The following is a 25,969-nucleotide window of genomic DNA, read 5'->3' as shown; positions in this document are numbered from 1 at the left end:
ACGTAGGTTTGTTTAGAGTGACCTTCTCTTAGATGGATTGCCTCACAGGGCTAACGAGCTCCATCTGCCCAGGGGGCTGGGAATCGAACCCGGGTCACAGCGGTGAGAGTCCTGCACCCTAACCACTAGACCACCAGAGGCCCCCGGGTTAGATAGGATACTGGGAAGGAATCCTTCCCTGGGAGGGTTGGGAGGCCCTGGCACAGGTTGCCCAGAGAAGCTGTGGCTGTCCCTGGATTCCTGGAAGTGTCCAAGGCCAGGTTGGACAGGGCTTGGAGCAACCTGGGCTAGTGGAAGGTGTCCCTGCCCATGGCAGGGGGTGGAATGAGATGAGCTTTGAGGTCCCTTCCAAGCCCAACCACGCTGTGAGTGAACAAGCAGTTCAGGCAGGAGCAGCCCTTCCCCACAGACACAACCCCCAGTACTGCACTCCCTGCTGTGCATCCCTGCTCAGGGCTCCCACTGCCAGGGTCCTGCAGGGACTCACAGCTCAGTTGTCTTTCAGATTATAACAAAGGGGAAAACTATTGGGCTGGGGTTTAATCTGCCTCTTACTAGTTTCACAACACACTTCTTAGGCAGGAAGGGATAAATCAGAGTGACTCCATCTTTACTTTCCCCTCCTCTCTCACAATGACCCCTCTCGCCTTCCCCTCCCCAGGCTGCCCCAGTGCTCAGTGGGAGGCTCCTGCCTGGACCAAACACTGTCTTTCTAACACCCCTTTTTGCTCTCCTATACCTATTTCCAGAGGTGAGGTCCACCATCGCCCCCCAAAGCCTCCTGAGATGGCCACACTAGGCCTTTTTAATGGAAACAGGATCACAGAATCCTTTAGGTTGGAAAAGACCTCTGAGATCACAGAGTCCAACCTTTGACTGATCACCTCCTTGTCAACTAGACCAGAGCACTAAGAGACAGGACAACTCACTCTGTTCTCTCCTCTCTGCTTTGAGCCCTGCAGAGCCAAGATCTCTGCCCAGACTTACAGCTCACTGAGAGCTGTGACACGAGTCAGGCCTGTCTTCTGCCTGTGCCACCCTCCCCAGCCACCCATAGCAAGTTCAATCCTCCAGGATATCCATCACAAACCACCACAAGGTTCACCTGGAGCTCTGCACAACCTGCTTTTCACTTTCCCAGGGCATTTATCAATATCTTAACCTGAAGAGGCTGCAGCAGATTCCTCCAAGGTTTGCTGCTGGTTTTTTTTTTAATGGGAAAAATCATTTATTCATCATTTATACATGATTTTCTTATTTTGAAAAGGTTTTATACACAAGAGGACCCTCCCTCTTATCTGATGGCAGCTCAGCTCAAGTCTTCAGGCAGAGAAATTCTCTGTTCAGAGAAATGAACAGATTTCCCCTACAGAACTCTAGTAAACATGAGGTATGATTTTCCCCATAAAAGCAGAGCCTGCCCTTCCTCAATGCCTCATTTCCCCATCCATCTACAGATGGGGATTATTACTCTCCATTCCAGCTTGGTGCTTGCACACTCTGAGTGTGATTAATGTGGACAGAGGCAAACTCTGCCCCTCATCACACCCCAGCAGCCACAATGAAGTCAGTGCAGTTTAATGGGTGTGATCCAGTAACTCAGTTAAACCCATACTCTCCCCATCCCTAAATGCTCTTCCCTCTCAGGGAACCTGCACACGAGATCACAAGTGATGGTGTGACTGAGGGTTCTTTATTCCTTGCTGCCTTGGACCGTCTGGTGCAGCCACAGCACACAGGTGCCAAAACACACAGTATCCAAGTTCAGTGACTTACACATCCACTTGTGGCCCAATTTCCTTGCTTGCCCACCAAAAGCTGTGCTCTGGCATCATCTGATTATTCAGATGGGCTTTTATTTGAGGCTCCAGAGAGTGGGCCCAGCGTGTTTGTACAGAAGTACATCTCCAAAAACAGCTCCCCTCTCCACAAGGGAAAAGATGACTTGTTTATGCAACACATTTCTGAAAACATTTTTTAGAACTGGAGTCATGTCTCCCAGATTGCTATGCTGGTTGTCAAAACAGAGCCTCTTTTTCCCTGACTATACCATATGCTATCCTAAATCCACTTTCCCTAACTTGATATCACCCATGCAAGATTTGGAGATGATCAGTGGAAACCACACAAATGAGACACTGTTCTCCAGAGAACGGCCCAGCAGGAATAATCTAAGAAGGTTTATATTTATTAGCCTGATGCACATCTAACTTGTTTAAACAAGGCTTTTGTCAAACGTCAGAAAAAAGTTCCTGCAATCCAAGGCTTGCTCTCCAAGGGAATTAATGCTGAGCTGCAACCAACGCACAAGCCTTGGTTACAGCAAAAAGGAAACACTGCAAAGGGGCCCCATTTTATTTCCAGGGCACATAGACCTGCTAAGAGAGAAAGGTTTATTCCCTGGGGGCCAAGATGGAGAACCTGGAGCGGGAAACGGGTGGGAGCAGGTCCTGGGAACACCTGCCCTGTGTCTGTGTGGACGGGACTGTCTCCTTGACCTTACAGGTGAGGAGAGGGTCCCCTGACACTTCCCACTACAGGCAGATGCCCTGGATGCTCTCCCTGCCCTATCTCCTTCCCCATGGGAATGCCCAGACTCAGCTTTGGCAGCACACAAAGCAGTGCAGACACTCAGCTCAGGTGCTTCCCCTGCCCAACTAGTTTTTAGTTTCCTGTAATAAGGATTGAACATGTTGCCTAAGAGACTGTTATCCACCAAAACATTAAACCATCACAGATCTATCAGAGCATCCCTAAAAACCTGGGAATTATCACTGCACAGCTGAGCAAGGGACCAGGTCCTGGAGCTGAGAGAAAGCCAAGCAAGGAGGGAAGGGCTCAGGGCTGGCAGCACCTTTCACATGAAAACTACCTAAAACGTAACAGTTCATAAAGGTAATGTGTGACTAAATGCTTCATTAGCAAAGAGTTTCCTTCCCCGACTTCCTATTTAAAAAGCACCTGCTATCTCCAGGCACTTCAAAAAACATGGGACCCGTGCAAGTATTTATTTTGGAAACTCAAAATATTGGTCAGATGAACTTTAGACTCAGTGACTGTAACACAAAGCCTCTTTCAACAACTCTCACTGGCAGATAAAGCTGCAAGTTTGTAGGAAGCCAGAAGCGAGGAAATCAACCTCCGGGATCCCAAGGTGCAGCAGCTCTCGCTCCTTCACCTTTGCCCTCCTGGAAGTGTGTCCCAGCTCACTCTCCACCCTCCTGGAGAGGCCTCACAGTCCATCCTACACCCCCTGAACAATCAGTGCAACATCTGAGATCTAAATCAAGACAGAACCATTGCAAGCACCAGCTTACTAATCCTTCTCCATTTGAGGCTTAAAAAGCTGAACCTTTAGCTTTGCTAAAACTGGTAATACAACATTTTTTAAACACACTCATTCAGGAATCAAACTGTTGTGGGTCTCTGCAAAAATCCTGCCCTCTGGCTACGTTCTTATTTGTGTTTCCTGGGTGAAGCCAGGAAATTCGAGTGTGTTTTCCAAGCTTCATCAGGTTCCCATCACCTCAGGCACGTACTTTACACTCAAAGCACTGCACTAGAGATGGTATCTTTAGAGAAGCCCACAAAGAGCTCAAGCATCAGAAAACTATTTTGCTCACCTAAGAGACCAGCACCTCTTTCCTACAGTCCTGGCTCTGATGCTTGTTGCACTCACTACTGTACAACACGCAAATGACCCTTATTAAACTAGAATTTGGAAAGGAATAATCTATTTTTGCACAAGTTCTCTTGTGCATCCTGACCTACAACATACTCTAGAAGCCAGGCTGAAAACAGACTCCTGCTAAATCCCTGCATCTAAACACTTAAAGAATTGCTCTCCCTTCAAATCCTGTTCCCTCTTAATGCCACAACCTCCTGCTGCCTTTTCACAAGGTGAGAAAGGAATTCTAGAGGCCAGTTATCCCAAGGTCAGCTCTGCCCCTGTGTGAAGCTGTTCTTTGGAGCCTTGTGATGGCCATGGCCGTGCCAACCAACCAGACACGCTGCCAGTTTCATCTTCTGGGTGCAAAAATGGCAGTTTCTCCATTTTTTCCACCTGGAGACTTCCCTCTGATTCTGCAAACCACACCTGTGCTATGAAAACGCCCTGGGGTCCCCCCACACCACCGTCTGGCAGAGCAGAGCAGGGCACAGGAGAGCTTAAACCACAGCAATTTTGAGACCAGGGGTGTCAAATATTTTGACCATCCTTTCTGTCAGGCACAGTAACGATGACACTGGGCTCGGCATACTGACCCCAATGTTCTGCTGATTTTTCATTGTGAAAACAAGGCTGACAATTCCTGTCCCACCTCCCACGGTGCTCCCAAAAGCTGCTCTCCGAGGGGAACTCGGGCTGCCTTTGGGATCCCACATACACAGACGTGTGGCCAGCACATCAAGGCAGCTACTGCTGCAGATCAAAACAATTCCTGGCTCCTCCTCCCCGTTTAAAGGGCTTTAGCTTTTCCCAGGCAGCAGGACAGCCCAGTGCAGGCTGCAGCTGCTGCCAGCAGCTGGAGCCGACCCCGGCAGAGCTACAGGATTTGAAGTTTTTTAAGCTACAGTGCATAAGAGCTCACATCCCAGAGTGAAAACAAAGCAAACCCCAAAATAAACTTCACTGTCTTACTAATTAAAGGGATTCGTTGCTCCAGGAAGGCCAACACAAACCACTGCTGTGGGTTAACAAGGTATTTTTAGCCCTCAGTCCTTCCAACATTTGTACTGAGGCCGAGCAAGGAAAACCAACTACCCCTAAAGCATCATTAAAAGCTCTGTCCAGGAAGGGGGTTTCTTTGCATAACTTTATTTGAAATGTCACAGGACATCTGCATAAATGAAATCTCAGCAACACTGGAATTTCTATTCCATGACCAAGGTTTTCATTCCCTGTTGAGCAGCCAGTGAATTTTCACAGTCACCACAGACTCATCCATCTCATTCCACCCCCTGCCATGGGCAGGGACACCTTCCATAGACCAGGCTGCTCCAAGCCCCATCCAACCTGGCCTTGGACACTTCCAGGGATGGAACAGCTTCAGTAGAGGTATCTTATTTTAATAAATCTGGCACATTTTAACCAGCCTCTGCTGACCTTTCCACTTAGTGAAGGGGGTTTACCTGTCAACAAATAATACTGTTTATAAAATAAAAGCTGGAACTTAGCAGGGACAGGCACAGGGGAAAGGGAAAGGGTCTGAAGCCAAAAGAAAAACAAGTATTTCCAAGTTAACTGTCTTCACCTTGCTCTAGGAAACTGTGTTCTCAAAGGTATGAAAATCTCACTTCCCTGGTGAGAGTTCACTGCTTTTCTAAGAAGCCAACAAGTTCCTGCTTGAAACTCAGTCCCAGATCATGCCTGTAACGCTGTTCCAACCACATTCCAGATTTCCTTCTCCTCTAGTGCTCAAATCATCTAAGCCCAGGATTAGTAAAATGGCATCAAATTGTTCCTCAGGGAGAGCAGAGCTGGGAAACTGAGGTGCCTCTTGCTCTGTATATTGTGTTTAGGGAAATCCAAAGCCAGTTTAATACAGAAATCTTCAGATTAAGCAGATGTGCTTATTATATGCAGGAGAATAAGGGGACAGACCTTTGTATATGGTAGAATTAAGGTATTCCCAGCAGTGAAATCTCCCTATTCCACAAAACTGTAATGCTTTTCCACATTTATAGATAAATAAAACATTTAATATCCTAAAAACCAACAAGAGGCGGCCAAGAAAACCCAACTAATTTTATAATAGGTGATTTGGGTGATCCCCAACACCTGAAATCCAAGCCTCCAGCCCATGTAATGTAGGGCAGAGGTAACTCCTGATACAAATCAGCTGCCTCCAACTAACACTTCACCTTTATCACCTGTGGAAATGTCTCCTCCTGGGCCCAGAACCACCCACATCTCTGCTGACTCACCCAAGGGGTTCCACCACATCATGCAAATTGGAGAGCACAGTTAAGGATACAACAAGGTCCACCCACCTGAGTATACAACAGAATATCCACTATAAAGTAACAGCAGGATGAATAGTTCTAGGAGCTCTTATTTCTGTAAAAACACAGTTCCAGCTTAAAAACTTCCAGTTATTTTTGTGTTACAAAGGACCTTAAAGATCAACCAATTCCAAGCCCCTGCCAGAGGCAGGGACACCTTCCACCAGTCCAGGTTGCTCAGAGCCCCACCCAACCTATTCCTCCAAAACATACAATGAAAAAGGCAAAAGAATATGGATTTCAGATAATCCCTACTGTCCAACTCATTTTCCTCTTATTCAGACAGTAAGATGAATATCCCAGGACAATTTGCTCACCTTATCTGCCCTGTGCCAGCCTCCAGTGCGAGGGCACAATATTTATGTATCATGTGGGACCGGTGCATTCATTGGGAAACCTAATGGAATAAGGATATCACATTGTGCTGTCCTTCCCTCTGGGAGCACCTACAGAACCTATATGAGACCAAGAACAGGGTGAAATGGCTCAGCAGTTTGACACAGGATCCACCTTGCCAGCTTGCGTTACAAAATTAAAGTCTGAAGACAAGCCTACTGCTTTTATAGAAGAAAATATCACTGTCATAAAAGAAAACAGATGTTTTTATGAAAGAGCTGGAATCATTACCTTTCCTGGGATCAAGCTGCCCTCCTCCATGTAGCCCTTGCATCCCTGCTGCCTCCAGGCCCCTGAAATGCTGCCTCACCAGCCAGAGGCCAACACTGCCCAGGTGTTCCTCGTAGGGTGATTCCCAACTAACCCTGCTCAGCATCACACCTGGGCACGTTCAGCGAGCCCTGTTCCACCCCAAACCCCGTGGAGAAACGTCACCAAATGTCTGCAGAGCTGCTGGAATTACAGAACCATTGGAAAAGACCTCCAAGATGTCATCCAACCCTACCCAACCTAGCTAAGCAAGGTGCCTATTTACAACCAGACGTGTTTTTCCTCTGTAACACCCAAGCAATTATCATGGGAAATTATACCAAGGCTACACTGGAAAAGAAATAACTCAAACTATGTTAACTATTAAATTGCTTTAGGCATCGTGAAACAGAAGAAAAGTAACAAAATTATCTAGGGAAGAGTTACATTATGGGTTTTTTAGATGAGCTTTTCCCTACTAAAAAAGCCAGGAGGCACTAAGAGGGCTCCCAAAGAATTACTGAATGAAAAAATCTCTGTCCAGAGCAGTCTCCACAAAGGAAAAGCCCGAGATAAATGCCATAAGAAACCCACCATGGATTTCAAGCTGAAAATTGTGCCTCTGAATTAAACACCTCAAGGTCACACCTAACACCAAGAACTGAAAATCTCTGACCACTCCAAGTGCTGTAGCACTGAAACCTTAAAATATCTGACTTGCCTGCCCACAAGGGTTTGATCTGCCCTTCAAGTACCCCCAGGCTGTGATCATCTCTTCAGATGCCCTGGTTCCCAAAGCCTGTCCCTCTGTCCTTCCCAAGCATTCCCCACCTGCTGTGCTCATCCCCACCACCACCAGGGCTCCTGTTCCTGCACCAACAGCTCCCTGGGGGAATGCCCTGAGCATGGCAGCACCCAGGACACTGGTAAATACAGATCACTGTGCTTTCCTGGCACCTTTCAGGCCTCACCATCTCCTGCTGCCCATCAGCCCTGGACTTGCATCCTCACTGCTCATGAAGCCAAGAGAAACATGAGTGGAAGTTGTGAGAGAAGACAGGAAGAGAAAACAACGAACAACACAAAAACTCCAGTTCTGCCACCATGTTCCCATGCATCCCAAAGGATGCTACAAGAAAAATTTGCTTCCAGAATGATGGGAGACCTGGTCAGCTGCAGCCCAAGGGCAGCTGATGCAACTAAAGAAAGGAGAGTTTCCGCCTGGAGAAAAAAGAAACCATATTGAAGTTGAAAGTTGATTTCAGACAGCTAAACTCTGCAGAGTCAGGCACTTCATCTTTTAAATTATATAGAAAAGTCACTACAGTCCTTAATTTTTTTTTTTTTAAATGGAGCTCTGCTGAATTTCAAAAGGAACTGTTGAAAATCACAGTTTAAGAATTGGAACTCTGGGGAATAAAATGTCCAAGATGAATCAGATTAGCAATTACAAGATTTTCTGCATAAGCCAAAGAATAAGCAATAGAAGTCTCCAACACTTTGATGCAGACACTGCATTTAAAACCCTGTAATTAGTGTCATACCCAACAGAGATACACAGTGAGCATTAAGTATATTGAAGTTACCATGAAACATTTGTCAATGAGATCCTCACGAAGTTGGCCATCCATCCCAAAACATGAACATCTTCTGGCATTATGGACAAACACTCACATTAAAGGTGCCATAATGCTGCAGGAAAAGTGCCAGGCCAGGAAATCCCAGTCAGAGCGAGCCCCTGGAGCTGTTACAGCAGATTCTTGAGCAATACCTAAACCTGAGCAGAGGAACAACACACCACAAAATCCCCCACCTTCCCCCAAACACAGCACCAATAAATGAGAAACATGATGCCATTCTTTCAAGGCTCCTTCAGCACAGTATGTTTTCTCCTTGCAGCAATTTCAGGGCTGTTGAAGTTCTTCTCAATAATTCCCAAATTATTTCCAGAAGTGATTCATAGCATGCTGAGGGAGAAAAACTACAAACAGCTCAAGAGTCTACTGAGAACTTGAATTCTGGGTTTCATTCTTCATATTTGCTGTCCTAAGAGCAGGGGTAGAACATGCTGGACACATCTGTACAGCTGCAGTGAGATGGCTGGGATGTCAATTAGTGGAAGCCTCCACAGGGCTGGAAACATCCTGGAGCTGCAGAAACCACCTTAAAGGGACCTTAAAGAACACCCAGTCCCACCCCCTGCCATGGGCAGGGACACCTCCCATCATCCCAGGTTGCTCCAAGCCCTGTCCAGCCTGGCCTTGGACACTTCCAGGGATCCAGGGGCAGCCACAGCTTCTCTGGGCAACCTGTGCCAGGGCCTCCCCACCCTCACAGCCCAGAACTTCCCACTATCTCATCTATCCCTGCCCTCTGGCAGCAGGAAGCCATTCCCCCTTGGTCTGTTCCTCCATCCCTTGTCCCAAGTCCCTCTTCAGCTCTCCTGGAGCCCCTTTAGGCACTGGAAGGGACTCTCAGGTCTCCCTGAAGCCTTCTCTTCTCCAGGCTGAACAATTCCAATTCATTCCTGAAAATTCAGGTGACCAGAAACTCAAAGACCTCAAAAGCAGGTCTGCCATTCCAACTGCATTTACACAAACGGTCTCCAACTCACATCCCAGTTGCAGCATCCCGGAGACACTCCTGAAACCCCCAACAAAACAGCAAAAGCCTCACAAGCACTTGAGGCCCAAGGTTTTGAGCACAAGTCATACACTGGAAAAAACAAGACATTAAAGTGAAAAAGAAGTGAGAGTGCTACAAGGCTGCTTATTCTAACACTCAGCTGATCTTATTGCTTCTGCAATCACATTTTCCTAGGTTTGGCCTGCTGGGTGCATATTCCACTAAGCAAACATTAAGAAATAAAGGTGGTGAAATTCACTGTAAGTGATTTCATGAGTTGGAATTAAACACAAGCGCTTTTTTAACTCAAATCTACCCAGCCCAGAGAGAGAGAGAGAGAGGGCACAGCCTGACTCTGAACTCCTATCACACAGCTCACCAGCCTACACACATCCATAAAATTATTAAATATGCACAGGAATGGGCCTGAAACAAAGACACTGCAACCAGACTTCATTTTATATGTATTTATACATCATATAAAAATTACGTTCTAATATATATGTAAGTAAATCATATATAACCCCCCAAAAAATGCCAGAACATTGAAAAAAGGGAATTCACTAAAAAGCATCCTTTGAGGTTGGCTGAAAACAGCTGACAAGATAAGCTAAACTACAGTAGTGTGAGCCCAGGTGGGGCCCTGGCATATCTGGGAAGTCCCATGTGGAGGTTACATGAAGCTCCTCAAGCTCCCACCCAGCACCCACAGCTTGTTAGTCAAGCCTTTATTAAAGCTCACCCTGTGAATGACTGAAAAAATATACAGGATTCCATTTTTATTAACTTTAATAGGGAAAATATATATTTCATGGTTTTGCTGTGATTTCTGTTCAGTTTTTACTGCAAGAAGCCCTCCCAGCCTCCTCCCCTGAGGGCCGAGGGTGCTGCTGGAGCTGGAGGACAGAGGCCAGCACATGTAAACAGCAAAGGCCAGCAGCATTTGTGACGACTGCAGTGACACATTCCTGGGATTATTCCGCAGGAAAGGAACTCGGATCGAGTCCAGAAAGAAATGAGCTTTTTATTTGGAGCCTGAACCACGTAACTCTGCTGTCACAGGGTTTGCAGAGCTCACTCGGGCGTGGCTGGCAACACACCCCTTTCCCTGCTGCAGGAGGGAAGGAAGAGTTAAACTCCTCTTGTTTTATTCCCCAGCTGCAGCAGTGGCAGCCCTGAGTGGGCTGGTGAAGGAGGCTGGACACAGACAGGGCTGGAGAGGGAGTAGGAGACACGAAGAGCCCAGTCAGGAGCCCCCAGCACACACCAGCACAGCATTCAGGGACAGACACCGGCCTGGGGGGAAAACCACAGTACAGCAAAGGGGTCTGAGGCCTTGTGCTTGTGCAAACAGCGTCACACACATCCTGCAGGTCACCACTACACAGTAACCAGCTCCATCATCACCACACGCTGTCAAATCCCCAACAACCAAGCAGTTGTCCATCAGCAGTACTTGCACACAAAACCAGTGTCTCTCCACACTTTATCTGGACTATATATAGGCAACATCACACTGACTACAACTGATCCTTAACCTGGGCACCCTAAAAATACAAGCTAGAGCCTGCACACTCAGATCACACTCGATTTCTTCTTTATTTGGGGATGGAAAGGGATTTGTTATCAGTCAATTCCTTACATACTTTGCAAGGGTAGAGGTTAAGGCAAGCTGTGACAGGAACACACTCCAAGTAGAAAGAAGAGGGGCTTCACCCCAACACCCCTCCTTGGTTACTACAGCCACCCCCAACATGCATGGCCTGTGCTCCTGCCAAAGAAATTTCCAGCAGAGACTCCAAGAACCATTTCCTTCAGTGTGCTCATTTCTCTTCCAAGTCACCTGAACGAAAGGATTCCAGGTGAAAGCCACGATCTGCCCACAGGCACATCCAGGGCCTGCAGGGATTTAATGCTGACACTGCACTGACCCAGTGTGAAATACCAACACCTGTTGTGATCCACAAGCACAATGGCACCTCCATTTTGATGGGAAAAGGCACAAAGAAAGAAGAGATAGAATCATAAAGTATCATAGAAAGGAGTTGACAGAGCATCACTTAGCAGTTACCCAGAACAAAACTGTAATTAACACAGCAGCCAAACCCCACTTTGTTCTGGAGTCTCTCATTTTAAATGCAGCTCTACATTCCCCCTACCAACTAATCCCAGAGAAGGCCTGCTTCCCAGATGCTCCCATGTAGCACCTGGAGCCCTGAAGGCAGTGAGGAACAGTCACACCTGTTCTGCAGATGTTCCAGTGGTTGCCTGAGGCAGGGACACCAGCATCACCTTCTTCCTGCTGCCAACAGGATGGACAGCTAAGTTATGGAACTGGGCTGGGAAGAAGTGGAAGGAAAGGGATAATAAACAGAATTAACAGGCTGTCCAGTCTCCAGGCAAACATCAGCAGCTCCTCATTCCCTGCAAACCCTCAGACTGGATTCAGGACACAAAGGTCCCTCCAATCAAGCACTGCTGTTTCACCACATCCAAATCAGGATGGGTTCCAAATGGATCAGATGAACACTGCCCATGGACAGCTTGGTGAAAGCCATCCAACAGAAAGGTTCTCTCCTTAAACAAAGGACAATAAAAATATTGGTGCTACACCGTCTGGGAGAATCTGGAAAAAAATCATGAGTGGTACTGGCATCCTGCTCATCTGCCCAGGAGGACCTGGCTCAGGAATGCTCTGAGTCCAAGAAGCTTCTATGCACATCAAGAAGCACCTACTGGAAAGATGCTCACAAACACAGACCTGTACTTTAATCTCCACTGCCCTTGAAGGGCAGATTATTTGTTTCTGCCAGTAAGCTGTGAGGCTGGGAAGGGCATGTGGGGTTATGAACTGGCCTTACATGGACTGAGAGAACCCCTGCAAAGATCTCTTGATTTTAGCTCAACCACTGAAGTGTAACTTGGCCATTGAGGCAGAAGTACACAGAACTGAGGGCAAGGAAACACAACACAGCCACCTTAGGACAGAAGCAGCACATCTGTCCAGGACCTCTGATAGCTAAATCACAGTCAAACTGAGGGAAGCCACCTGTCAAACTAGAAAATATACAGTTTTACAGCATCATTATAAAACAGCAGCCACTGTGCTTTTATGTGACAGGCACAGCTGAGCTGAAAAACATTTAGATTCCATGACTATGTATATGAATATAATATATACATACACACAATATACATACATTGCCAATTTTTTAATTGACAATCTCTGACAGTGCTTTTCAGAAGGAATCCTTCCATGGTATCAGCTCCTGAAGGAAGAGGGCAGTTAGACAAACAAGTCTTTAGACGACTGTCTGATCAGCCTCTGCTTAGCATGAATTCTCCTCCTGCTTCAGGTTAAAAATAGAGTGAGTTCAAAGGGCTGGAGGTCAACTGCATTAGCAGGTGATTCACTCTCAGACAGCAGTCCAAGGCACACCCGAGGCTCTGCAGGGCCTCCACAAACCCGGGAGTGAAGAGGTAAAGCAGGTGGAAATACTAAAAGGTAGCAATAATCTCAGGAATGTTTAAGTCTGAACATAAAGCAAACCAACTCCATGATTTTGCTTTTCACTCCCCACCCTTTATGTTCACAAGACCAGGAGATAAGAAGGGGCAAAAGGGAAGGATTCCCACAAGTTCTCAGTGCAGCTGAACACACCCCCAGCACTTCCATGCCTCTGGTACAATACAGCAAGAATCAAGCTGCTTACACATCCTCACACACAGTCAAACATAGATCTCTCTAATCTGATCTCGACCTGCTCTTTTCAGAGCCTATCATGCCCAAATAACCTCACCCTGAGTCACCCAGGAAGCTCTGCAGGTATCTAAAGTGAAAATCAGCATTTTTTTCAGAGAACTTCAGTCCCCTCCTAAAGGCCCCATCCCCATCTCACCCAGAACCTGAGGTTCAGCTCTTCATCCACAGACACATTCTAATCTCAAATACCATCATCTGCCCTAAACACTGACTTTTCAGCTAACTCAAAAACAGCTCAGAATTTTGCAGACACAAGACATGCTCAGATACTTTTCAGAGATTAAAATCAGGTACAAAAATAACATATTTTGGCCAGAACTGCTCGCATTTAAAAGCATTTCAGTGACACCCAGGTGACCCCACAGAGACAGTGCACTGAGAAGCTGAAAGAGAGGCCCTTCACTCCCAGGGACTTTCAACCACAGTTTTTAAAACACGTTTTTCAGAAAGAGTCTTTTAGTGTTTTCTTCTTCCTCTGACCCTTGGGAAACAACCCTGCATAACCCCAGGTGGAACTGGAAACTCCTCTAGTTAACTCCTGAATAGTGCAAGTCTGCCCAACACCATGCTGGGAATCTGAGGAACTTCGTGGCCAACACCACAGAACCAACAATAACACCTTCTACTGAGGGCAGAAATGAACACCATCTTATTAAAACAAACTCTTCACTGACAAATTTAACAAGCAAGGATGTAAGAAGGGTCTGGGGAGACCTCACTGCGGCCTTTCAGTATTTAAAGTATTACAAAAAAAAGAGGGGGAGCAACTTTTTACGTGGGCAGAGAGTGATGGGACAAGAGGGAACGGTTTTAAACGGAAACAGGAGAGATTTCCATTGGATACTGGAAAGAAATCCTTCCCTGGGAGGGTCAGGAGGCCCTGGCACAGGTTGCCCAAAGAAGCTGTGGCTGCCCCATCCCTGGAAGTGTCCAAGGCCAGGTTGGACAGATTTGGAGTCACTGAAACTTGAAGCACCTCCAGAAAACAGGCAGGATAACCCGCTGTCCCTTCCTGAGCATTGTCACTGGATAACAAGACTTTGGTTCCTTCAGCTGTTTAGTGAGAAACAACACTTTCACCTTCAAGGAGTGGAAATGTGAGTCAGTGTACAAAATCATGGGAATGGCTGGAAAAAATTACTTTCTGTATTTATGTTCTACCATGGCAATACTTGGGACGACAAGGTTCTCTGTAAAGGACTAGAAAGAAAACCAGAAGTAAACTTTTAAGACAGGAATTATAAGTAAGTACTTTAATGGAGACAAAGAGGAGGGGAAAAGAGGATCCTCACAGTGAGAGGGATACCAGTGACAGCCAGTAAGGACCTGCCATACTGGACCAAAAGAAAGAGCAGCCTGAGCAAGGATACCAACAATCTGCAGCCAAGGACGTGGCAAAATAGGTGATTATTCACCCCAAACAAGGTTAGGAAGAAAAAATAAAATTAAAATTTCCCTCCAAGGCCTAAGCAAAATCCCCTGAAAACTGTGAAGAGCATGCACAGTCAATTTTAAGAGCTACAGAAATTAAGATTGCAGAAAAGTTAAACCTTGTATCCTCCACAAGCACAAAATCAGATTTTTCCCTGCAGGACGCAGAGGTCGAGACAGAAAAGCTGTTGCCTTGCCAACACAAATATTTCTGTATCTCTGAACAGAGGAGCTTCTGAATTAGGATGCTGCTTCAGGAACAGTTGGGTCAACATCCCAGTTTCCCAGGCAATTCACCCCGGACACAAACCCAACCCCAGCCCTGGAAGAGCAGGAGATGCTTCAGGCGCTGTGTCATTCCAATGCTCATCCCAAAGAAGGCTTTGGGAGCCTTTGGTGTGGGGAGGAGGGAGAGTATCACCTCTGCAAAAATGCTCCTATCAGCAGCATTAGCAGGGTTAAGGGCCACTGCTGACTTTTCAGGGTTCAACCTGGAAAAAAAAGCAGTGCCACTTAGTAGTGAAAGAGTAACTCATTGACTTCAACACCCAAACAACACCTGCACCCACAGAAGCAGCGGAGAAACTCAGGAGTGAGGCAGCTCCATAGATGCCTTACACATCCCTACAAGTAAAATGCAATACAACTGCACTGAGTGGTTCAGCACCCACTTCTAGGAGAGTTTTCCCTCATGTTTAATACATGGCAGTAAGATGAAGAATCCTCTTCTCAAACCCCACACATGTATATTTATGTACACACCAAGTCCAACACAAGTAAAACAGTCTTTTTAGGAAGCCAGATTCTCTATCAAACCAGCCAGACAAGCTGACAAATACATGCAAACAAATAAAGAGGGATTATAAATAACTCAGAAGCACCAGGAGCTGGCAGCAGTCAGCACAGTATTTCAGCTCCCCTTCATATCTATATTGCAAAACATGAGTATCTAACACTTCCAAGGAGGAAGCCTCTGCTGGGAGGCTTCATTCACAAAATGGGAGCTGTGAAGAACAAGAACCCTTTGCTAACACTGAGACCTTCCCAAGGAACTTCGAATTTATTTCTTGACAAGTGCCTCTAAGGCTGAAATGAACCTCCCCAAGCTCAGGACTTGAGAGACAACATCAACTCACCTAAAAACCAAAGTTACTAGAACTGACATGGCTGAATCTTTATATTTAATTTAATAATTCTATCTATAAGCTCGTGAAAATGAAGGTACAAATAATGGGTCTCAGATAATTTGGATGTAACATCCCTTAAAGCAATGAGATACACTTTGGATACCACCCACATGGAACATTTACAGCCAGGAAATACAGCTGTGCCTACCTCATAAATCCCAGGGACTGTATCTGACATTACAGCCAGATCCTCGCAAGGGCTTTGCTGTAACATCTCAATGCACAGAGAGATTTACTCTGGGTTATCACTTCAGACAAGTGACCTTTACATCTTCGTCTGGGCAGCCCCAGAGTAACCCAGAGCATGGGAAAACAAGTACCACAGGGTTAAACGTCGATGTAAGCGAACCCAAAGCACAAATATCCCTCCAAACAACTCCCATGGAGGTTTGCAAACTGATGCACAAACTGACCCTCAGGACAAACATGTCCCCTTAGTCCCTGCCCCTTCCAAAGCCATTCCAGCTGTTCCTGCAGCCCAACAGCTGCAGTACAGGTCCCTCTGCCTCACTTCCCTCCTTATCCCCAGAGGAAACCAATGAAGAACAATAAATAGCAAGGCCCACCATTAACGTCTTCTGTGATTAGTAAAAGAAAGATTATAGGAAGCTGCAGTGCACTGTTTGCTGATTCTCGTGCTGGCATCAGTCGCCTGCATTGCTGTAAGGAAACATTTGGTATTATTTTGTCAATAAAGCACCACTATTTGTCACACACTGTCATTATGTTCCAGCCTGAAACATCAAAATCATCAAACGCCCCATTTTCAACTTCCATCAAAATAATAGCTTTATGTTGGATGCTTTTCATGAACAAAATAGATGACAGTTGCACAGTTCAATATCCTGACATTTCTTTCTCCTCGCACATGAAACAAGCCATTCTGTGGTTCCTGGCAGACACTGCCTGTCGCTGTGTGTTTACTGCAGTTGCCATGGGGAAATCCCAACACCACTTATCAAAAGCAACACCAGGACGTTCACAGTCTGCATTAATGATTTCTTGTTAAATCCTATGCAGCTCCAAGTGGAAAGGAATATGCAGGCATTTAAAACACGTGCTCTCTGCTTTCCAAGTATCAATTCCTAAGGTTCTGGCCGTGCCAAAGCAAACCCCGGCACATGCCGTTTCACCAGCATTTCACACCCCTCATTTGGCAACTGCAGAGTTGCACTTGGGCAATCAGTGCTCCACTACTGGTGGTCACCAGAGCTGTGGTATCGAAATCAACCCTGCTCTGCAGCAAAGAGCCAAACTGCTCAGGCAAATACACCCAAGTGGTTCCTCGGAGGTGATCCAGGAATCCAAGATCTGGATGCAGCCCTGATAATGAGCTTATGCTGCTTGGAAATTGTGCTTTGTGAAATACAGTGACAACAAGTTCTGGCTCCTTAACTACTAGAAAGAGTAAGAGTTCAGCATCTGGTGCCAGTGATTTTATTTTCTAGGGCAAAGTGACCACTACATCTAGTAAAGAAGTGCAGTAAAGTCATGCAGCAACTATGAGCAACTTAAAATCTTCCTTTGGTCTGAGGAAAAAGCTCATCTGCCACACCACATACGGACTCCACCTCTGGGAAACCAGATGCTGCTCCATCATTAACTCTGGACTCACCGGGATTAGGAAACAATTCCAGAGTAATTCTGTCCTTCTTAGATTTACAGAACAATTAAGGTTGGAAAAGACCTCCAAGATCAACCTGTGCTCAGTGCCCACCTCGTCCCCCAGCCCAGGGCACTGAGTGCCATGTACAGTCCTTCCTTGGACACCTCCAGGGCTGGGGACTCCAAACCTCCCTGGGCAGCCCCTGCCAAGGCCTGACCACCCTTTCTAGAGAGAAATTCTTCCCGATGTCCAACCTGACCTCCTCCGGTACAGCTGGAGGCCGTTCCCTCTCCTCCTGTCCCTTGTTCCCTGGGAGCAGACCCCTACCTGGCTCCACCCCTGCCTTGGTCATCTGCATAAGCCTCATTAGATAAACACATCATTACCCCAGTGGTAAACCCAGTAACTCTGGCAAAACAAGAGAAAACTAATTTAATTTACACAGTTTAGTTTGAGAAGCAATGGAGATGAACACCTGCACAACACTCCACAGAAGTATTCAGTGATACATCCCAAGGAAGTTACCCATTACTGCCATCAGGCATTTAACTGTCAATTTTATAGAAACATTAAAATTCTACATTTCTTTTCAATTTTAAGAGAACAACAAAGACCATGGCTGCTGGCAGCTGGCACACACTTCAATATTGTGCAAACATTAATCCATCTCATTCTCTAATTCAGCCAGTGACCTTAATACCAGTGCAGATCCTAATCATCTGGCTCTGTGAGTGCAGCTGGCATTCATTTAGCTTGACACAAGACCTACCCAATAAATAATAGTAAAAAACCCTCTTAGACAATGCTTGAAAATGCTTAACCCCAACTGCAATCTATTTATCTGCTAGGTTTTATCTTCATAACAACCTCTGGGCAACACTCACAACAGTTGCAAGGGCTAAACAAGTCCTAGCCCGTTTTCAGTCCATGAAAAAAGGGACTCTGCAGTGTTGAAAAAGACTCTTCCAACTCTTCTCATGCCAAAACCTTCAGCTACCAAACAGGGAACCCCACAGGACCAGTTCCAATACATTTGCATCTTACTGCTCCAATTCCGTGTGCTCCAAGTCTGTGCCCACTCATCCACATGAGTGCACAGCAAGCTTCCTGGGCTGCCCTGGGAATGCCAGGAGCACAGCAGTGACCAGGGCAGAGAGGAGATGACACAGAACTAACAGGAATTATCTCAAGTGAAGCTTTGCAAGGGAAGGCTGGAGGCCTCCAACAGAGATCACTCGGCAGCTTCCCCCTGCTTCCCACAGCTCTGAGCTGCAGAGCATTTGAGATAAGAGCTTAAAACCAACTCCTCTAAAACCTCAGAGGAAAAAAACCTCAAAAGAGGAGTTTATCATATGATGATGATACTCTTTTGGTAGTCAACAGTTCTGATACCCAGATCTGCTTAGTATATCCTAAAGAAGGGTTATTAAAACAAACTTATCTCAAAACAAAAGCAACAACTGAGAACCAGTGAAAAACAAACTATTTTAACACACCCCACCAGCCCAAAGACATCCTCCTCCTCCTCTTCTTCCAGAGCACCAAGAGTTCCTCTCACCATGAAAGAATCACAAAGACTTCGAGGAGAAAACAGTCTAGATGAGGAACAGCAATTCCCTTGATGAGTTCTCCTAAATAGTTTAAGGCAAAAATCTTCTCTGACTTGAATTATATGGAAATTTCTCTTTTTGCCTTTGGGGATAATGGCGACGGATACAGAAAAACTTTTTTCATTCAAATAGATGAATCCCTTGCTTCCCCTTGCAAAGCTTTTGGGAACTGCTGCTTGCAAAGGACCCAAGACAACAATGCCAGAGCAAACGGGCTTTGCAAGTGGAAAAGGAAAATGTCTGATGACCAGAGGTGGTTTACTAGACAGTATGAGGAATAATTCCACCCCAAATCAACCTTCACCCACTTTACAGTCCAAGTCAAATTCAGTAACATCAAAAACATGTAGGTTTAAAAATTCTTACTCACCTGCTTAAAAACTCCAAAACTTCAGCTTGTTCAAAAGTATATTGCACCTGACTGGGGTAGTTATTCCCTTTTCAGGAAGTATCACACAAACAGATACTGCAACATCTGGGTGAATATTTCAAGTTGAAAAGGCAACAAGCTACATTTTTTAAAACTTCTGCTTTCTCTGCAGACTTTGGGTAGGTTTTATATGGAAAGTACAAACTCAAGTAACTCGTGCACAGCACCAAACATGCAGAATACCAACAGCAGAAGGGAAATAAGTTCAGAATCACTGATGGTTTTGGTGGGAAGAAACCTTAAAACTCACTTCATCCCACCCCCTGCTACGGGCAGGGACACCTTCCACTAGCCCAAGTTGCTCCAAGTCCCATCTAACCTGGCCTTGAACTCTTCTAGGGATGGCGCAGCCACAGCTTCTCTGGGCAACCTGTGCCAGGGCCTCACCAGCTAAGGGGGAGCTTCAAGTAACAAATCTTTTTCCATCTGGTTACACAGGTGAAACTGTTCAACATGATGAAGGTAACCAGGTTCCACCTGTGTGCCTGTGATTAGCTAATTAAACTTTTTTCTTAAGACATAATAGGAGAAATTAAATTAGTTTAAGGTTGGCTTTGTGAGGGTCACCAACGAGCAGCAGCTGGAACTGTGTACAGGCGTTTTTCTAAACTGTGATTTTCTGCAGAAAAAGAGAAGGAAGCAGAGCAGCCAGGCCTGCTAACCCAGAACACAAGCCTGCAACACTGCTGTCACCCTGCAGCCACACTGCTGGTCCCAGCAGGCATTTTCTGGAACACAAGCCTCAAAGCTTCCTTGCACCAGACAAATTTGGTACTGCCATGTACAGAAAGAACCTCTCAGGCCCATCTTACTGCTGCGTACCAACAGTTACTGATTAACTGAACCCTCCTCCCAGGCCGAGAGGACTGGGGGATCCTGTGTGAGTACCTGACCTGGTGCTCTTGGAGGAGAGGAACAGTCTGAGTTGGCACAGGACAGGCATAAGGAGTCCTGTGAAGTAATTCTCTGTTGTGGTTACCTTGAACTTTACCCAAAGTCAGACCACAATTTCCGTCAAGATTATTATAAGCCCACATGAATGCCTCTGCATCAATAAAACCTTCCAGTCCTCAGTTACCAGGGCTAAATATTTGGCTCTGCTCCTTGTGCCTCAAACTCCGGGCACGCTCCACTCGCAGCGGGAGCCCTGGATCTGTCAGGGGCTGGCTTTTGCTTCCCCCAGTAAACCACCTGGGCCCAGCTCCACACCATCCTCGGCTGTACCTGTGCCTTCAGGAAAGCTTAATCTTTCTAATTGAGAACTGTATTTTTAGAAAAGCAGCGACTTACAGATCATTTGCCACCTGATAAGCGCTGGGTGCTCAAAGGCGACTGTAATTGCCAGTTAAACGTTTCATCACAGATGGCTATTAAAGATTTGAAAGCACAGCTACAAGAAAGCGCTGAAAGTCTCTCACTGAAGCTCCACAACCAGCATTTCTGGTTTGACACGTCCCAGTCAGCGATACCGTGATCCTTCCACATCCTTACAGAAAGCAGCTCGTCAGCTCTTCACTTCCAGCGCACAGTAAGGTTATTTTTCAAGTTTTTCTTGTGTCTGAGGGATTCACGAACCCTAGAATTCCCAACCTGATTCCCACCTCACACTAGCAATGCTTTGGCTAGTCAAAGATCAGTTCACAGCTACATAAGATAAATAAAAAAATAACTCCAAGACCGTGGTTTCTAGGTTTTTGTGCTTTTTCAAAAATATCAAACTCAGTTTAAGCTCTTTTGCTACAATAAAGGTTTACAATTCGTAAGACATTTACACCAGTAGTCACTTACTTCTCCAGCAGGCACATTTCAGACCAACATAACCCATTTTTTGTATTACAGAAGTCTTTCCAAAAGGAGAAGGTCCCAGTGCTGCGCTGCACTGGGCCACCCAGTGACCTATATATACAGCAGCACTGGAGTTCAGCTTCTATTCTGTAATTAAGAGAGCTACACTTGTCTCACTCAGCTGTCCTGGAACACACACTCAATAACCCAGAGAGGGATTTTTGGTCCAGGAGGCTCACACAGCCTGATTTGCCCTCAGCAGAGCTGTGCTACCATGCACTCCAAAACACATTGTGCCCATAAAGCCATAGAATCATGGAATGTTTTGGGTGGGAAGGAACCTGAAAGCGCATCCCATTCCACCCTCTGCCATGAGCAAGGACACCTTCCACTAGCCCAGGTTGCTCCAAGTCCCATCCAACCTGGCCTTGGACACTTCCAGGGATCCAGGGGCAGCCACAGCTTCTCTGGGCAACCTGTGCCAGGGCCTCCCCAGCCTCACATACCCTAGTGCAGCATCTCCCTCCTTCTCCCCTCACATCACGGCTCCTTGACCCCATCACCCACTCCCCGAGCTGCCCAACCACCCAGGTGAGACAGGGATGGGCACCTTTGTGGGGGGACCCGTTGATGCTCTCGGAGCTGGACTGCATGTCCATGGCGGCTCTCCTGAGGCTGCTAAAGTAAGCCCTGGACCTGGAGAAGCTGCTGCGGGGGGAGCGGCCGTGGGGGCTGCCGAAGAGCGCGGCGGGGCCGTCCCTGCGGGCGAAGATGCCGCTGAAGAAGCGCAGGAGCCGGTGCTCGGTGCCGGCGGCCGGGCCCTCCCGGCCCAGGCGCTCCGAGAGCCGCTGCAGGTCGCTGTTATCCAGGGTCCGGTTCTTGCTCTTGCTGCGCTCCCAGCGCTCCAGCCGGGACAGCGGGTCCGCCTGGCTCAGCACCTCGCCCACGTCCAGCGTGTTGCGCTTCTCGGGGGGCTCTGCGGGCAGCGCGGCGGGCGGGGAGGGCGGCGGCGGCCCGGGCAGGCTCCCGGAGCTGCTGTGCCGCCGCACCCGGGCCGGCTCCCCCGCGCCGCTCCAGTGCCTGAAGCTGAAGCTCCGCCGCAGCAGCCCCGGCTGCCGCCGCGGGCTGTGCCCCCGCTCCCCCGGCGCCTTCTCCCCGGGCCGCCCGTCCTTCTCGCCCTCCTCCTCCTGCTGCTGCTGCTGCCCGCCGGGGGATGCGGCCGCGGCTGCTCCGGGCGCGGCGCTGCCCCGCGGGCCCCCGGGCACAGGCGGCCCCCCGGGCACAGGCGGCCCCCCGGGCACGGGCGGCCCCGCTCTCCGCGGCACCTTGAGCCGGCCCAGCTCCAGCTGCCCCGTGCTCAGCGTCCGGAAGGTGCGGAAGCCGCAGGGGCTCGGGACCCTGTCTCGCTCCTCGCCGCCCTCCTCCTCCTCGTCCTCCTCCTCCTCCAGCAGCAGCAGCCCGGCCCTGGTGAGGCTGGAGGAGCCGGGCGGGCGGCTCCTCCCGCGCCGGGGCAGCTCGGGGCCGGCGCGGCCGCTCTCCGGCCCCAGCAGCTCCTTCTTCACCATGGTCACGGAGATGCGGTACACCGTCTTCCTCTGCGGGGTGCCCCGCTGCATCCTCTCGGGGGAGGAGGCGGCGGCCGGCGGCTCGCTGCTGTCCAGGAGGTACATGGCTCTGCCCTTCAGGCAGCGGCGGCCACCGCGGGCATCACCGCAGGGATGGATGGGCGGACGGATGGATGAATGGAGGGGCGGATGGATGGAGAGACGCGGGCGGCTGGGAACGCCGAGCCACCAACCACTGCAACCCGATTAAAAAATAATAAAATAAATAAATAAAAGACGCTCCGGTGTCACACCCCGCTCTGCGGCGAGGTCAGGCCGGGCCCCGGCTGCGCTCCCCGCCGGCCGGCGCCCCTGGCAGCGCCCTCCTGGGCACGGCTCCCATCCAGGCGCGCATCCTCCGCCCGTGGGTCCCGGCTCGGCGCTCACGGCACGGGAGCCGCCGCCGCCGCCGCCGAGCTCATTGTTTACGGCGCGGCGGCTCGGCTGCGGATCTCGCCTCCTGCTTCCCGCCGCTCCGCCGGGTAAATCCGATTCCCATGGACGCCGTTCCCAGCAGCCCGGGCCGGGCGGGCAGGTCCGCTCGCAGCGGTGCCGGCGGTGCCCGAGCGCCCGGCGCACTCCCCGGGGCGGCCAGCGCGGATCCGCTCGGCTCAGCTCGGCTCGGCGGGGCTCGGCTCGGCCGCGCCAGCCGGGACCGCCCAAGCGCCGGACTGGAGTCCCGCCCGCCGGGAGCGGGAGGAGGGCGCGCTCCCGGCACCGGGAAAAGGCGCTCGCGGAGTCCCTCTGCTGCATCCACCGGCTGAGGGGCAGCGCTGGGGCTGCACCTCACCCTGCCCGGCAGCACCTCATTCTGCCCGGTAGCAGCACCAGGAGCCCAGCCACAGAATCAGTACGGGTCCCCACAGAAGGGACCTCTGGAGATCATCAATGCCCCTGCCAAGGCAGGGGCACCTGGAGCAGGTGGCACTGGAGCATGTCCAGGTGGGTTTGGGATGTCTCCAGAGAGGAGACTCCACACTCTCCCCGGGAAGCTGTTCCAGGGCTCTGCCACCTCCATGGAAAGAAGTTCTTCCTCATGTTGAGGTGGAACTTGGTGTGTTTTACTTTATGGCCACTGCTCCTCATCCTATCACTGGGCCACACAGAAGAGTCTGGCACCATCCTCTGACCTCTCTGAGATATTTATATGCACTAACGAGATCCAGGATTGATCCAGACCCACAAACGGGCAAAGCACACAGTGCCCATCAACTCAGACCAACCTGGGGTTTGAGGCTCAGATTCTGCATGCAGGATGAACTGAGGTCACACTCCCTCCTTAAAAATAGTCAAAATTACCCAGAATTGATTCATTTTTTGGTCTGTGACCATCCTTAACAAATGTTTTCATCACAAACACCTTGCACAATTAAAATGCCACATTAGTACATGGTTAGTCATGCAAAAACGAACCTGCTGTACCCTTCCCAAGCAGTGGTTTCATCAGAACCTGGCTCTTGTACACAGCTGGAAGAGGCTGTGACACACACTCCTATCACACCCAGCTTGCCAGTTCTCTACAGGCCAGTTCCAGGGATGCTGAGGTAGTGATCAACCAGTAAATGTCCACTAAAATAAAGTCATTTGTAAGCCAGGATGGCAGACAGAAGTCAAGCAACATTAGGAATACGGTTTGTAGTTTCCATGCGTAACATCCTTTTAAAAGTCAAGCTTCAAAAACTCCCTTCAGCTGCCTTGCACATCCCTTCCAAGCCTACAGTCAAACACCCTCCACCAGTGCCAGTGAGGGCCAAAAGCAATAAAGGGGTAAAAAGGAAGGAAAGCACTGCCAAGGCCACCACTAACCTGTGGCCCCAAGTGCCACATCTACATGTTTGACTCCACCACTGCCCTGGGCAGCTGTGCCAGGGACTGACCAGCCCTCCAGAGAAGAACAGCTCCAGACCATGAGCTGGGCAGGACATGCCCTCAGGAGCATTTCCAGGTGGGAGGTTGTACTCTCACAGGAAGGATGTTCTGTGTGCCAGCCCCTACACATGGTTAGCTGATGACACTGGATTCCCATGACACACACCACTATTCCATTACCAGTTGGAACACCGGGAATTCCCAATTTAACTCATTCCTTCAGATGACAGATGCTGTTGTCTTTAACATTGACTAATTAACATTGATTATTCATCATTACTCTATTTGTCATGGAATAGATTTGTACATGTATCTCCAGCAGATACCTGACCAAGGCCAGCTCTGGAGAGAAAGTCTTAAGAACACAGAGCTTGGAACAACCTGGTCTAGTGGAAGGTGTCCTTGCCTATGGCAGGGGAATGGAATGACATGATCTTCAATGTCCCTTCCAACCCAAATCAGTCTGGGATTCTAGAAGGTCTCACTTGACCATCCTGAAAATAGCTTTCAGTTCTTTCTAAACGCTTGTTTGCTATCACAGAACGTTAGCAGATTTTTCCATTCCTCTCACATGCAAAAGGCCATTTCCAATAGGTATTTCCAAAGGGGAGGCAGGGGGGAAAGGGAGGGCGGGAGGGAAGATTTGTTATTAAAAAAGGGTCTAATGAGGATAACAGGAATAACAATGTTTTCCTAAGAGTCAAATCCGCAAACCCAGCAGCCCTCAGCCCCCGCAGGCAGGGCGGTGCGCGGGCTCGCCGATCGCATCCCGCATCGGGATCCAGGCCGCGCTTTCCAGCGCGCCGCGCGGGGAGCGCAGGCTCCTCACCCGGAGCGGGATCAACCATTTTTCATCCTCCCGGGATGACAGACCCCTCCAGAGGAGCCACTTTTAAGCGCAGACAAATCGCCGGCACATTCCTCCAGCCCTCTCTGGAGCATCCCACCCCCTTGCCCGCATCCCGCCCCGCTCACGCCGCGCTGAGAGCGCGGACACCCGGCACCGCCTCCAGATGCTGCAGCAGCTCTCCTGCGGGGAGCAAGGCGGGCTCCGAGGTCGCTATGCTGCTACTCAGCACAGCTCTCCACCCTGCAACTTCTTCCAGGGCTTCTTGTGAAGGGGACTGGTTGTAGTGCAGCCGCTTGTGCTCCCGGTCCAAAGACCATCATCCCCTGGTGGTCCAAAGGCCATCCCTCTTCACTCCTGGACAGAGGAGCTACACCAACCCTAAGAAACCTGCCGTTCGTTGTTCATATAACCCCGGCTTATCTCGGAGCAGGGACAGAACTCCTAGAGTAAGGGATGTGATGTTTAGTGTTCCGTCAGAGCTCCCAGATGCCCGTGGAATTCCTGAGCTGCCGGGGCTGTGCCCGCAGCCCAGGGCAACATCGCTCGGCTGCGCCCACCCCG

At 48.8% G+C, this 25,969-nt stretch overlaps 1 protein-coding gene across 10 annotated transcripts in view; it reads right to left on the bottom strand.

The window, feature by feature from the left end:
- The window catches only part of AGAP1 (ArfGAP with GTPase domain, ankyrin repeat and PH domain 1), a 292,625-nt gene that overhangs the window by 229,229 nt on the left and 37,427 nt on the right, over positions 1 to 25,969 (bottom strand). Inside the window, exon 1 of one of the 10 annotated variants that reach the window (XM_017829555.1) lies at positions 21,696 to 22,867. The exons of the other annotated variants lie outside the window; for them this stretch is intronic. Within the exon in view, the coding sequence (XP_017685044.1) occupies positions 21,696 to 22,755 (1,060 nt within the window). The 5' untranslated portion in view covers positions 22,756 to 22,867. Of the gene's footprint in view, positions 1 to 21,695; positions 22,868 to 25,969 lie in introns of those variants that run through there. 10 annotated transcript variants of the gene reach the window in all.

This window comes from Lepidothrix coronata, unplaced genomic scaffold (genome assembly GCF_001604755.1).
Source record: "Lepidothrix coronata isolate B3197 unplaced genomic scaffold, Lepidothrix_coronata-1.0 Scaffold165, whole genome shotgun sequence".
NCBI lineage: Eukaryota > Metazoa > Chordata > Aves > Passeriformes > Pipridae > Lepidothrix > Lepidothrix coronata.
The sequence above is the reverse complement of the archived record's forward strand: the minus strand, read 5'-3'. Positions and strand labels throughout refer to the sequence as shown.